We start from the raw sequence: 15,645 nt of genomic DNA, 5'->3' as shown, positions 1-15,645 counted from the left end.
TCCCCATTGTGGGAGTGTCTGGAACCAGGGGAATTGGGAATGTAGCCCCAATCCATCTCACAAACCAGCCTCCCATCCATTGACTCTGTCTACACTTCCCGCTGCCTCAGGAAAAGCAGCCGGTATAATTAAGGATCCCACACACCCCGGACATTCTCTCTTCCACCTTCTTCCATGAGGAAAAAGATACAAAAGTCTGAGGTCCCGTACTGACCGACTCAAGAACAGCTTCTTCCCTGCTGCTGTCAGACTTTTGAATGAACCGACCTCGCATTAAGTTGATCTTTCTCTACACCCTCGCTGTGACTGTAACACTACATTCTGCACCCTCTCCCTTCCTTCTTCCCTCTGTACTCTATGGTTGCACAGTGGTTAGCACTGCTGCCTCACAGTGCCAGGGTTCGATTCCCGCCTTGGGTCTCTGTCTGTGTAGAGTCTGCACATTCTCCCCGTGTCTGTGTGGGTTTCCTCCGGGTGCTCCGGTTTTCTCCCACAGTCCAAAGGTGTGCCAGTTCGATGGATTGGCTATTATAAATTGCCCCTTAGTGTCAGGGGCACTAGCAGGGTAAATGCAGGGTACTGGCAGAGAGTGTTCACTAGGGTGATACCGGAGATGAGGGGGTTGGACTATGAAGAGAGACTGAATAGACTGGGTCTGTACTCGTTTAGAGTTTAGAAGGATGAGGGGGGATCTTATAGAGACGTATGTGATAATGAAGGGGATGGATAGGGTAGAGGTGGAGAGATTCTACCCACTCAGAAAGGATCGCAGGACTAGGGGGCACAGCCTCAAGATAAAGGGGGGGAGGCAGTTTAGAACGGAGTTGAGGAGGAACTTCTTCACTCAAAGGGTGGTGAATCTCTGGAATTCTCTGCCCGTTGAAGTGGTGGAGGCTGCCTCGCTAAATATTTTTGAGACACGGGTTGATGGGTTTTTGGTAGGCGAGGGAATTAAGAGTTATGGGGAGAAAGCGGGAAAGTGGAACTGATCCACTTCAGATCAGCCATGATCTTATTGAATGGCGGGGCAGGCTCGAAGGGCTAGATGGCCTACTCCTGCTCCTATTTCTTATGTTCCTATGTGTGGGGTTATGGGGATAGGGCCTGGATGGGATTGTGGTCACTGCAGACTCGATGGGCCGAATGGCCTCCTTCTGCACTGTAGGCTTCTATGAACAGTATGCTTTGTCTGTATAGTGTGCGAGAAACAATACTTTTCACTCAATCCCAGTATGTGACAATAATAAATCAAATCAAATCCAAATCTTAAGGCAGTGGGAGCAGAGACTCTGAATATTTCTAAGGCAGAGTGCGATAGATTCTCGACTGAGGACACCCAGACACGACTCCATCAGGCAACACTTTTCTAGAAGTCTATTCTGGGACTGTGAGTCAGAGCACTGAGGGTTCACTTCCAGCTTTCCCGCAGCAATGTCCCTGGGAGGTAACAGGAGTCAAACTCCTGACAATGGCCAGTCTGGGACACAGCCATGGAACAGGGAAAACCGATCCTGGCTTCCAGGAGAAAGGGCAGTCCAGAAAAAAACTGCACAGAAAGATCCCAGGCAGTGCTCCCCTCAAGAAGTCAGGGCCCTGTCTTTACGCGTGTGTATATACACGAGTGTGCGTGTGCACGCGTGCCACACACGTGTACAAAGGCGTCTTACCGAATACCCTCCCTCACATTTGCCAAGAAGACACAACAGAGAGAGTCGAGGAGGGGGAGATGGAGAGGGGGGAGGGAGAGGGAGGGGGAGGGGGGGAGGGAGAGGGGGGAGGGAGAGGAATGGGGGAGGGGGGAGGGAGGGGGAGGGGGAGGGGGGAGGGAGAGGGGGGAGGGAGGAAAGGGAGGGAGGTGGGAGAAGGGGATGAAGAGGGGGATGGGGAGGGGGAGGGGAAGGGGGAGGCAGGGTGGGAGGGAGAGGAAGGGGGAAGGAGAGGGAGGGGGGAGGGAGAGGGAGGGGGAAGGAGAGGGAGGGGGGAGGGAGAGGGAGATGGGGATGGGGAGGGGGAGGGGGAGGGGGAGGGTCCGGTTCCAAGTCCATTCCATCGGCGATGAGAAACGGGATATATAAATCCTTACCCACTGCCAACACCACCATTCCAGCCGCTCCGATCATCTTCTCCCTAAGAATCCGAGAGAGACCAACATGAAATTAATCACTCGAATTCCCAAAATATTCCAGTCCGATACGAACAGGAAAACTGACAGATACACAAGTAACAGCTTAAACACTCTCCACACCCTCACTGTGACTGTAACACTACATTTTGTACTCTCTCCTTTCCTTCTCTATGAACGGTATGTTTTGTCTGTGTAGCGCGCAGGAAACAATATTTTTCACTGTATGTTAATACATGTGGCAATAATAAATCTAACTAAATTTGAATGAACCTACCTCACATTAAGCTGATCTTTCTCTACACCCTCGCTATGACTGTAACACTACATTCTGCACCCTCTCCCTTCCTTCTCTATGAAGAGTATGCTTTGTACAGTGCACAAGAAACAATACTTTTCACTGTATACGAATACATGTGACAATAGTTAGGGTGCATTGGGCCGTGCTAAATTCTCCCTCAGTGTACCCGAACAGGCGCCGGAGTCTGGCGACCGAGGGCATTTTCACAATAACTTCATTGCGGTGTTAATGCGGCCCGACCTGTAACTAACAAATAAACTCTAATAACACATCAAAATCAAATCAGAAACTTTCGGAAGGAAAGGAAAACTTTGTAACTAAGTTTGTCGTCTTTTTTAAATAAGAGGCTTGAGCTAAAATAGGGAGTGGAAGTCTCAGAGCAGGAAGAACTTTGGAGCGGGAGAGAGAGAGAGAGAGAAATGACTTCCCAAACCATCCCTTGCCAAATAACCAGCCACCCCTCCCGGCAAATTCACGCTCTTTCACAATACAGTTTTTGGGGAAATTTTAGCTTGCCAGGGGAGCGAGGGAGACTTTTATATTTTTCAGACTTGCCGTTTTTTTAAAGAAGGAAATCTCATCCAGGTGACCGCGGGATAAAATTGGGACGGGGTGGGGGGGGGGGGTCTCTATAAACGTTTCCCTGGCGCCGGGGAAGGGGCACCTTCATTCCTGGCTGGAGAGCGGGGAGACTGGGACTGGGAGTGGATCACACTCCTGTCTGATGTAGCGGCGGTGGGGAGGGCACAGGGAGGGAGGGAGGGAGGTCGCTTTCCTTGCTACATTTGTGAAACCGAGACAACGTCCTGTTGAATAGCTTCACTTGTTGTCTTTGGAAGGCAGGGTGTGGCTCCGAACCGGCTCACTCGAATCCTGGCACGCAACGAGAGCCGAGCAGGAGGCAGCGAGCGAGCGAGAGTAAAGGGAATCAAACAGGTCGACAATAACATTCCAACCCACAGCGCGGGGGAAAAACATGGTTGCCCGGGCTTTGTGTGAGGGAGGCCTGGCTTTGGGGAGAGATACAGGGAGAAGAAGAGTACTAAAGAGTGTTCCACGCACAAACACACTCACACGCACACACACACACACACAAAACCACCAAATATCATTCCCCCCCTCTCCAATGAACCAATCATTCAAAGCTCGTGGAGATGGGCAGCATTCCTGGCCCCCATAACGTACTTACAAGAAAGTCTTCCTTCCTCAAAGGCAGCGAGCGAGGCAAGGTTAAGCTCAGAACACAGATCAGTGAGAAAGCAACAGTCACCCTATTTACTTATTCAGTTCCACACCCACAGCTCAGGGGCGGTGGGATGGGCCCAGGCTGTTTTAACCCTTTGCTTGGGAAACAGTTTTCCAGGCAGGAATCTCTCATCACTGCCTCTGGGATTGGAGGCCGAGTTCGACAGGACGGGGTCCAAAAGAGAAAGGAGGCGGGGGGGGGGGCAACCCAATCGAGGTCCCCCAAATTCGGAAGGGGTTTCAATAAGGTTGACTAAGAGACAACGTTTCCCCTTGTGTGGGGGAGAGAGAAGAACCAGGAGTCTATCGATATGCGACAGTCACTAATACACCCAGTGGGGAATTCAAGAGAAACTTCTGAGGGAGTGGGGAGAATGTGGGACTCGCTCCCACGGGGAGTGGGGAGAATGTGGGACTCGCTCCCACGGGGAGTGGGGGAGAATGTGGGACTCGCTCCCACGGGGAGTGGGGAGAATGTGGGACTCGCTCCCACGGGGAGTGGGGAGAATGTGGGACTCGCTCCCACGGGGAGTGGGGAGAATCTAATCGAGGGGTTCGGGGTGGTTTATATACAGAATAACAGATACCCAGGAGTGAGTTACAGACTGGAATCTAATCGAGGGGTTCGGGGTGGTTTATATATAGAATAACAGATACCCGGGAGTGAGTTACAGACTGGAATCTAATCGAGGGGTTCGGGGTGGTTTATATACAGAATAACAGATACCCGGGAGTGAGTTACAGACTGGAATCTAATCGAGGGGTTTGGGGTGGTTTATATACAGAATAACAGATACCCGGGAGTGAGTTACAGACTGGAATCTAATCGAGGGGTTCGGGGTGGTTTATATACAGAATAACAGATACCCGGGAGTGAGTTACAGACTGGAATCTAATCGAGGGGTTCGGGGTGGTTTATATACAGAATAACAGATACCCGGGAGTGAGTTACAGACTGGAATCTAATCGAGGGGTTCGGGGTGGTTTATATATAGAATAACAGATACCCGGGAGTGAGTTACAGACTGGAATCTAATCGAGGGGTTCGGGGTGGTTTATATACAGAATAACAGATACCCAGGAGTGAGTTACAGACTGGAATCTAATCGAGGGGTTCGGGGTGGTTTATATACAGAATAACAGATACCCGGGAGTGAGTTACAGACTGGAATCTAATCGAGGGGTTCGGGGTGGTTTATATATAGAATAACAGATACCCGGGAGTGAGTTACAGACTGGAATCTAATCGAGGGGTTCGGGGTGGTTTATATATAGAATAACAGATACCCGGGAGCGAGTTACAGACTGGAATCTAATCGAGGGGTTCGGGGTGGTTTATATATAGAATAACAGATACCCGGGAGCGAGTTACAGACTGGAATCTAATCGAGGGGTTCGGGGGGGTTTATATACAGAATAACAGATACCCGGGAGCGAGTTACAGACTGGAATCTAATCGAGGGGTTCGGGGTGGTTTATATACAGAATAACAGATACCCGGGAGTGAGTTACAGACTGGAATCTAATCGAGGGGTTCGGGACGGTTTATATATAGAATAACAGATACCCGGGAGTGAGTTACAGACTGGAATCTAATCGAGGGGTTCGGGGTGGTTTATATATAGAATAACAGATACCCGGGAGTGAGTTACAGACTGGAATCTAATCGAGGGGTTCGGGGTGGTATATATATAGAATAACAGATACCCGGGAGCGAGTTACAGACTGGAATCTAATCGAGGGGTTCGGGGTGGTTTATATACAGAATAACAGATACCCGGGATTGAGTTACAGACTGGAACCTAATCCAGGAGTTCGGGGTGGTTTATATACAGAATAACAGATACCCGGGAGTGAGTTACAGACTGGAATCTAATCGAGGGGTTCGGGACAGTTTATATATAGAATAACAGATACCCGGGAGTGAGTTACAGACTGGAATCTAATCGAGGGGTTCGGGGTGGTTTATATATAGAATAACAGATACCCGGGATTGAGTTACAGACTGGAATCTAATCCAGGAGTTCGGGGTGGTTTATATACAGAATAACAGATACCCGGGAGTGAGTTACAGACTGGAACCTAATCGAGGGGTTCGGGGTGGTTTATATACAGAATAACAGATACCCGGGAGCGAGTTACAGACTGGAACCTAATCGAGGGGTTCGGGGTGGTTTATATACAGAATAACAGATACCCGGGAGTGAGTTACAGACTGGAATCTAATCGAGGGGTTCGGGTGGTTTATATATAGAATAACAGATACCCGGGAGTGAGTTACAGACTGGAATCTAATCGAGGGGTTCAGGGTGGTTTATATATAGAATAACAGATATCCGGGAGTGAGTTACAGACTGGAATCTAATCGAAGGGTTCGGGGTGGTTTATATATAGAATAACAGATACCCGGGATTGAGTTACAGACTGGAATCTAATCCAGGAGTTCGGGGTGGTTTATATACAGAATAACAGATACCCGGGAGTGAGTTACAGACTGGAACCTAATCGAGGGGTTCGGGGTGGTTTATATACAGAATAACAGATACCCGGGAGTGAGTTACAGACTGGAATCTAATCGAGGGGTTCGGGTGGTTTATATATAGAATAACAGATACCCGGGAGTGAGTTACAGACTGGAATCTAATCGAGGGGTTCAGGGTGGTTTATATATAGAATAACAGATATCCGGGAGTGAGTTACAGACTGGAATCTAATCGAAGGGTTCGGGGTGGTTTATATATAGAATAACAGATACCCGGGATTGAGTTACAGACTGGAATCTAATCCAGGAGTTCGGGGTGGTTTATATACAGAATAACAGATACCCGGGAGTGAGTTACAGACTGGAACCTAATCGAGGGGTTCGGGGTGGTTTATATACAGAATAACAGATACCCGGGAGCGAGTTACAGACTGGAACCTAATCGAGGGGTTCGGGGTGGTTTATATACAGAATAACAGATACCCGGGAGTGAGTTACAGACTGGAATCTAATCGAGGGGTTCGGGGTGGTTTATATATAGAATAACAGATACCCGGGAGTGAGTTACAGACTGGAATCTAATCGAGGGGTTCAGGGTGGTTTATATATAGAATAACAGATATCCGGGAGTGAGTTACAGACTGGAATCTAATCCAGGAGTTCGGGGTGGTTTATATACAGAATAACAGATACCCGGGAGCGAGTTACAGACTGGAACCTAATCGAGGGGTGCGGGGTGGTTTATATACAGAATAACAGATACCCGGGAGTGAGTTACAGACTGGAATCTAATCGAGGGGTTCGGGTGGTTTATATATAGAATAACAGATACCCGGGAGTGAGTTACAGACTGGAATCTAATCGAGGGGTTCGGGGGGGTTTATATATAGAATAACAGATACCCGGGAGTGAGTTACAGACTGGAATCTAATCGAGGGGTTCAGGGTAGTTTATATATAGAATAACTGATACCCGAGAGTGAGTTACAGACTGGAATCTAATCAAGGGGTTTGGGGTGGTTTATGTGTACAATAACAGATACCCGGGAGGGATTCACAGTTGGGAATGTGACCTGGAATTGTAAATAAGAATCTGCTGTGCTCTTGATAATTGACACCCTTTGTAATTAACATGTCTGAGATTGGATTACTGATGTCTGTCTTGTGACGGAAAGTGGGTGATATAGTTTAATTCCTGCTTTCTCTCGAGGTTCCAGTCCCACAGCGGCATGGGTCGGACTTGTTTTTGGAACCTGTTAGATGTCAGCGTAAGCGTTAGCATCAGAGACAGGCGGGAAGTCCAACTTAACCACAGTGCATTGTTTCCCCAACTGAAAACAATATCAACAAAATCCTGGGTGAGGTTCAGAGAGGAAGAGTCAGTGAGGGGAAGAGAGAGAGAGAGAATGATGTAGAGAGGGAGCCAGTGGCAGAGGTAGAAGGAGCGACACAGAGCGAGCGATGGAGTGAGAGACGGAGACATCCAGGGGGCATGAGACTGGCAGATGGCAAAGGAGGATGACTCAGCGAGATGGGGGGGGGATGCTCGGGGAGGGAGAGTGAGGCAGTCAGAGAGTAGGACACAGAGAGAGGCAGAGAGATGCAGCAAGGGAGAGTGAGACGGAGAGAAAGAGAGATAAAAGGAGACAAAGAGAGGAAGAGGGGCAGAGTGGGAGAGTGAGCAAACAGAGAGAGGAGGCAGAGAGAGAGAGAGAGGCAGAGAGAGAAAGTAAGGTGGAGAGAGAGAGAGAGAGAAGGAGACAGAGAGTGAGAGATGCAGAGAGAAAGTGGGGTGCAGAAGGAGAGAGAAGGAAACAGAGAGAAGGAGAGACGCATTGATGGAAAGTGAGGCAGGGATGGAGAGAGAGAGATGGAGACAGAGAGAAGGGTACATGCAGAGCGGGGGAGTGAGGCAGAAAGAGAGAGAAGGAGACTGAGAAAGGGAGAGAGGCTGAGAGGGAGAGTGTCACAGTCATAGAGTCATAGAGGTTTACAGCACGGAAACAGGCCCTTCGGCCCAACTTGTCCATGCAGCTGTTTTTTTTAACCCCTTAGCTAGTCCCAATTGCCCGTATTTGCCCCATATCCCTCTATACCATTTTAACTATGTAACTGTCCAAATGCTTTTTAAAAGATAAAATTGTACCCGCCTCTACTACTGCCTCTGGCAGCTCGTTCCAGACACTCACCACTTGCCTCTGGACCCTTTTGTATCTCTCCCCTCTCACCTTAAACCTCTGCCCTCTAGTTTTAAACTCCCCTACCTTTGGGGAAAAGATATTGACTATCTAGCTGATCTGTGCCCCTCATTATTTTATAGACCTCTATAAGATCACCCCTCAGCCTCCTACACTCCAGAGAAAAAAGTCCCAGTCTATCCAGCCTCTCCTTATAACTCAATCCATCAAGTCCCGGTAACATCCTAGTAAATCTTTTCTGCACTCTTTCTAGTTTAATAATATCCTTTCTATAATAGGGTGACCAGAACTGTACACAGTATTCCAAGTGTGGCCTTACCAATGTCTTGTACAACTTCAACAAGACGTCCCCAACTCCTGTATTCAATGTTCTGACCGATGAAACCAAGCATGCCGAATGCCTTCTTCACCACTCTGTCCACCTGTGACTCCACTTTCAAGGAGCTATGAACCTGTCCCCCGAGATCTCTTTGTTCTGTAATTCTCCCCAACGCCCTACCATTAACTGAGTAAGTCCTGCCCTGGTTCAATCGACCAAAATACATCACCTCACATTTATCTAAATTAAACTCCATCTGCCATTCGTCAGCCCACTGGCCCAACTGATCAAGATCCCGTTGCAATTGGAGATAACTTTCTTCACTGTCCACTATGTCACCAATCTTGGTGTCATCTGCAAACTTACTAACCCTGCCTCCTATATTCTCATCCAAAACATTAATATAAATGACAAATAACAGTGGACCCAGCACTGATCCCTGAGGCTGGTCACAGGCCTCCAGATTGAAAAACAACTCTCTACAACCACCCTCTGGCTTCTGTCAAGAAGCCAATTTTGTCTCCATTTAGATCCCTCACCCTGGATCCCGTGAGATTTAACCTTATGCAACAACCTACCATGCGGTACCTTGTCAAAGGCCTTGCTAAAGTCCATGTAGACAACATCAACTGCACTGCCCTCATCTACCTTCTTGGTTACCCCTTCAAAAAACTCCACTAAATTTGTGAGACATGATTTTCCACTCACAAAGCCATGCTGACTGTCCCTAATCAGTCCTTGAGTCTCTAAATGCCTGTAGATCCTGTCTCTCAAAATACCTTCCAATAATTTACCCACCACAGATGTGAGGCTCACTGGCCTGTAGTTCCCAGGCTTTTCCCGGCAGCCCTTTTTAAACAAAGACACAACATTTTCCCCTCTCCAATCTTCAGGCACCTCACCCGTGACTATCGATGATTCAAATATCTCGGCTAGGGGACCCGCAATTTCCTTCCTAGTCTCCCACAGTGTCCTGGGATACACTTCATCAGATCCCGGGGATTTATCTACCTTGATGCACTTTAAGACTTCCAGCACCTCCTTCTCTGTAATATGTTCACTCCTCAAGACATCACTATTTATTTCCCCAAGTTCCCTAACATCCAGTGAGTGAGGTGCAGAGACGGAGAAAGATGGGGACAGAGAGAGAGAGAGGTGGAGAGAAAGAGAGGGAGGGAGGGAGGGAAAGAGAGGTGGAGAGAAAGAGAGGAGGAGAAGACAGAGGTAGACAGAGAGAGAGGGAGAAATGCAGAGAGAGAGAGACAAAGAGAGGTGGAGAGAGAGAGGAGGAGGAGGAGACTGAGATATACAAAGAGAGGGAGAAGTGCAGAGAGAGAGAGATGGAGGCTGATAGAGGGAGAGAGACAGAAAGGGAAAGTGAGGGAGAGAGTGAAAGAAGGAGACAGAGAGCTGCAGAGAGGGAGAGTGAGTGGAGAGAGAGAGAGAGAGATGGAGGCTGAGAGAAGGAGAGATACAGAAGGGGAAAGTGAGAGAGAGAGAGAAGGAGACAGAGAGAGAGAGTGAGGTGGAGACAGAGAGTGACGGAGAAAGAGAGGGAGAGGGAAAGCGAGGTAGAGAGAGAGAGAGAAAAACACAGTAATAAATATTTTATGTTCATTCAGTCGCATGTGTTATGAGATTATGAGGCAAGTCCGGTTAAAAATTAAACATTAGATCCAAGGTGAAGCATATAAATTTGCTGAATAAAGTCACAAGGTTAAGGGTTAAGAGCTGTTTAGAATTCAGCAACGAGAAACGAGGGATTGGTTAAGAGGAAGAGAGAATGAGAACAAACTTACAATAAACTGAAACATGGACAGTAAAAGCTTCAATAAATACAGCAACCAAAAAGATCTGTGAAGACAAAGGTCCATACACTCCAAAACAGGAGGATTTCTAATAAAGAACAAGGAACCAATACAACAATGAAACAACGATTTTATCTTTATGGAGGAAGGTGCTAATAACTTCTCAGAAATGCTCAGGAATCCAAGGTCCAGGGAAAAGGAGGAATTGAAGGAAATTGGAATTCGTAGAAGGGGGGGGCTGGAGAAAATACTGGGACTGAAAGCTGATAAACCCCCAGAGTCAGATCATTTAGGCTAAAGGAGGCGGCCATGGAAATGGTGGGTGCGTTGGTTGTCATCATCTATAATCCAGTAGATTCTGGAACATTTTTGGTAGATTGGAGAGTGGCAAATGTAATCCCGATACTTAAAAAAGGAGAGAGAGAGAAAACAGAGAATTACAGAGCGGCGAGCTGAACATCGGGACAGTTCCAGAGTTTATTGTAAAGGACCTGATAATGGGACACTTCGAAATTATCAACAGGGCTAGACAAAGTCAACATGGATTTATGAAAGGGAAATCCCTACTGCAGTTATCTGATGTAATGAGGAGGGTAGATAAAGGAGAGCCTGTGGATGTGATGTATTTGGATTTTCAGAAAGATTTTGATGAAGTCTCACATCAGAGGTTAATGTGTAAAATTAAAGCACATGGCATTAGGGGTTATGTATTAGTATAGGTTGTGAAGTAATTACAGACAGGACGGAGAATAGGAATAAATGGGTATTTTTCTAAGTGGCAGGTGGGGACGAGAGGGGATCCCACAGGGATCAGTGTTTGAGTCCTAGCTATTCACTATATAAACTGATAATTTGGATGAGGGGACCAAATATAATATTTCCAAGTTTGCTGAAAACACAAAACTTAGAGGGAGTGTGAGCGCTGAGGAAAATGTTAAGAGGCTTCAAGGTGATGTTCTCAAGTTGAGTGATTAGGCAAGTATCTGTATATACTACAGACAATAGCAGCCCCTGTGTATATTATAGAGAATAGCAGTCCCTGTGTATATTATAGAGAATAGCAGCCCCTGTGTATATTATAGAGAATAGCCCCTCCTGTGTATATTATAGAGAATAGCAGTCCCTGTGTATATTGTAAAGAATAGCAGTCCCTGTGTATATTATAGAGAATAGCAGTCCCTGTGTATATTATAGAGAATAGCCCCTCCTGTGTATATTATAGAGAATAGCAGCGCCTGTGTATATTGTAAAGAATAGCAGCCCCTGTGTATATTATAGAGAATAGCAGCCCCTGTGTATATTACAGAGAATAGCAGTCCCTGTGTATAGTATAGAGAATAGCAGTCCCTGTGTATATTACAGAGAATAGCAGACCCTGTGTATATTATAGAGAATAGCAGTCCCTGTGTATATTATAGAGAATAGCAGTCCCTGTGTATATTATAGAGAATAGCCCCTCCTGTGTATATTATAGAGAATAGCAGTCCCTGTGTATATTGTAAAGAATAGCAGCCCCTGTGTATATTATAGAGAATAGCAGCGCCTGTGTATATTATAGAGAATAGCAGCGCCTGTGTATATTATAGAGAATAGCAGCCCCTGTGTATATTATAGAGAATAGCAGTCCCTGTGTATATTATAGAGAATAGCAGCGCCTGTGTATATTATAGAGAATAGCAGCCCCTGTGTATATTATAGAGAATAGCAGCGCCTGTGTATATTATAGAGAATAGCAGCGCCTGTGTATATTATAGAGAATAGCAGCCCCTGTGTATATTATAGAGAATAGCAGTCCCTGTGTATATTATAGAGAATAGCAGCCCCTGTGTATATTATAGAGAATAGCAGCGCCTGTGTATATTATAGAGAATAGCAGTCCCTGTGTATATTATAGAGAATAGCAGCCCCTGTGCATATTATAGAGAGTAGCAGTCCCTGTGTATATTATAGAGAATAGCAGCCCCTGTGTATATTATAGAGAATAGCAGCCCCTGTGTATATTATAGAGAATAGCAGCCCCTGTGTATATTACAGAGAATAGCAGTCTCTGTGTACATTATAGTGAATAGCCCCTCCTGTGTATATTATAGAGAATAGCAGCCCCTGTGTATATTATAGAGAATAGCGGCCCCTGTGTGTATTATAGAGAATAGCAGTCCCTGTGTGTATTATACAGAATAGCAGTCCCTGTGTATATTATAGAGAATAGCAGTCCCTGTGTATATTATAGAGAATAGCAGTCTCTGTGTACATTATAGTGAATAGCCCCTCCTGTGTATATTATAGAGAATAGCAGCCCCTGTGTATATTATAGGGAATAGCAGCCCCTGTGTATATTATAGAGAATGGCAGTCCCTGTGTATATTATAGAGAATAGCAGCCCCTGTGTATATTATAGAGAATAGCAGCCCCTGTGTATATTATAGAGAATAGCAGTCCCTGTGTATATTATAGAGAATAGCGGCCCCTGTGTGTATTATAGAGAATCGCAGTCCCTGTGTGTATTATACAGAATAGCAGTCCCTGTGTATATTATAGAGAATAGCAGTCCCTGTGTATATTATAGAGAATAGCAGTCCCTGTGTATAGTATAGAGAATAGCAGTCCCTGTGTATATTATAGAGAATAGCAGTCCCTGTGTATATTATAGAGAATAGCAGTCCCTGTGTATAGTATAGAGAATAGCAGTCCCTGTGTATAGTATAGAGAATAGCAGTCTCTGTGTATATTATAGAGAATAGCAGTCTCTGTGTATATTATAGAGAATAGCAGCCCCTGTGTATATTATAGAGAATAGCAGCCCCTGTGTATATTATAGAGAATAGCAGTCTCTGTGTATATTATAGAGAATAGCAGCCCCTGTGTATATTATAGAGAATAGCAGTCCCTGTGTATATTATAGAGAATAGCAGTCCCTGTGTATATTATAGAGTATAGCAGCCCCTGTGTATATTATAGAGAATAGCAGTCTCTGTGTATATTATAGAGAATAGCAGTCCCTGTGTATATTATAGAGAATAGCAGCCCCTGTGTATATTACAGAGAATAGCAGTCCCTGTGTATAGTATAGAGAATAGCAGTCCCTGTGTATATTACAGAGAATAGCAGTCCCTGTGTATATTATAGAGAATAGCAGTCCCTGTGTATAGTATAGAGAATAGCAGTCCCTGTGTATATTACAGAGAATAGCAGCCCCTGTGCATATTACAGAGAATAGCAGTCCCTGTGTATATTACAGAGAATAGCAGTCCCTGTGGCCATAAATCTATTAGTTTTAAGATAACGATGGAGGATGATATGTCTGTCCCAAAACTTAAAATTCTAAATTGGGGCAAGGCCAATTTTGATGGTATCAGGCAGGAACTTTTAAAAGTTAATTGGGGGAGTCTGTGGGAAGGCAGAGGGATGTCTGGTAAGTGGGAGGCTTTCGAAAGTGTGTTAACCAGGGTTCAGGGTAAACACATTCCTCTTAGAGTGAAGGGCAAGGCTGACAGAAGTAGGGAACCCTGAATGACTCGGGATATTGAGGCCCTGGTCAAGAAGAAGAAAGAGGAACATGACATGCACAGGCAGCTGGGATCAAGTAAATCTCCTGAAGGGTATTGAGGGTGTAGGAATAAAGTTCAGAGAGAAATCAGGAGGGCAAAAAGAGGACATGAGATTGTTTTGGCAGATAAGGCAAAGGAGAATCCAAAGAGCTTCTATAAATACATAAAGGACAAAAGATGAACGAGGGAGAGAGTTGGGCCTCTTAAGGATCAAGAAGGTCATCTATGTGCGGATCCACAAGAGATGGGTGAGATCCGAAATGAATATTTCTCATCAGTATTTACTGTTGAGAAAAGCATGGATGTTCGGGAACTTGGGGAAATAAATAGTGATGTCTTGAGGAGTGAACATATTACAGAGAAGGAGGTGCTGGAAGTCTTAAAGTGCATCAAGGTAGATAAATCCCCGGGACCTGATGAAGTGTATCCCAGGACACTGTGGGAGGCTAGGGAGGAAATTGCGGGTCCCCTAGCCGAGATATTTGATTCATCGATAGTCACGGGTGAGGCACCTGAAGATTGGAGAGGGGAAAATGTTGTGTCTTTGTTTAAAAAGGGCTGCAGGGAAAAGCCTGGGAACTACAGGCCAGTGAGCCTCACATCTGTGGTGGGTAAATTGTTGGAAGGTATTTTGAGAGACAGGATCTACAGGCATTTAGAGACACAAGGACTGATTAGGGACAGTCAGCATGGCTTTGTGAGTGGAAAATCGTGTCTCACAAATTTAATGGAGTTTTTTGAAGGGGTAACCAAGAAGGTAGATGAGGGCAGTGCAGTTGATGTTGTCTACATGGACTTTAGCAAGGCCTTTGACAAGGTACCGCATGGTAGGTTGTTGCATAAAGTTAAATCTCACGGGATCCAGGGTGAGGGATCTAAATGGAGACAAAATTGGCTTCTTGACAGAAGCCAGAGGGTGGTTGTGGAGGGTTGTTTTTCAAACTGGAGGCCTGTGACCAGCCTCAGGGATCAGTGCTGGGCCCACTGTTATTTGTCATTTATATTAATGATTTAGATGAGAATATAAGAGGCAGGGTTAGTAAGTTTGCAGATGACACTAAGATTGGTGGCACAGTGGATAGTGAAGAAAGTTATCTCCAATTGCAACGGGATCTTGATCAATTGGGCCAGTGGGCTGACGAATGGCAGATGGAGTTTAATTTAGATAAATGCGAGGTGATGCATTTTGGTCGATTGAACCAGGGCAGGACTTACTCAGTTAATGGTAGGGCGTTGGGGAGAGTTACAGAACAAAGAGATCTCGGGGTACAGGTTCATAGCTCCTTGAAAGTGGAGTCACAGGTGGACAGAGTGGTGAAGAAGGCATTCGGCATGCTTAGTTTCATTGGTCAGAACATTGAATACAGGAGTTGGGACGTCTTGTTGAAGTTGTACAAGACATTGGTAAGGCCACACTTGGAATACTGTGTACAGTTCTGGCCACCCTATTATAGAAAGGATATTATTAAACTAGAAAGAGTGCAGAAAAGATTTACTGGGATGCTACCGGGACTTGATGGATTGAGTTATAAGGAGGGGGCTGGATAGACTGGGACTTTTTTCTCTGGAGCGTAGGAGGCTGAGGGGTGATCTTATAGAGGTCTATAAAATAATGAGGGGCAC

General features: G+C 45.9%; 1 protein-coding gene across 1 annotated transcript in view; it reads right to left on the bottom strand.

Moving 5' to 3' along the window:
• LOC145339439 (FXYD domain-containing ion transport regulator 3-like) overlaps positions 1-3,744 on the bottom strand; it is a gene marked incomplete at its 3' end in the record, with an annotated part of 27,386 nt that extends 23,642 nt beyond the window's left edge. The window contains exons 1-2 of the mRNA XM_080183909.1: positions 3,613-3,744; positions 2,084-2,127 (exon numbers count right to left, since the gene is read on the bottom strand). Coding sequence (XP_080040035.1) covers positions 2,084-2,120 — 37 coding nt within the window. The remainder of the gene's footprint in view (positions 1-2,083; positions 2,128-3,612) is intronic.
• Between the last annotated feature and the right edge of the window lie 11,901 nt (positions 3,745-15,645).

The sequence above is a fragment of the Carcharhinus amblyrhynchos genome, unplaced genomic scaffold, assembly GCF_965287045.1.
Source record: "Carcharhinus amblyrhynchos unplaced genomic scaffold, sCarAmb.v2.hapA scaffold_464, whole genome shotgun sequence".
Taxonomy (NCBI): Eukaryota; Metazoa; Chordata; class Chondrichthyes; order Carcharhiniformes; family Carcharhinidae; genus Carcharhinus; species Carcharhinus amblyrhynchos.
The sequence above is the reverse complement of the archived record's forward strand: the minus strand, read 5'-3'. Positions and strand labels throughout refer to the sequence as shown.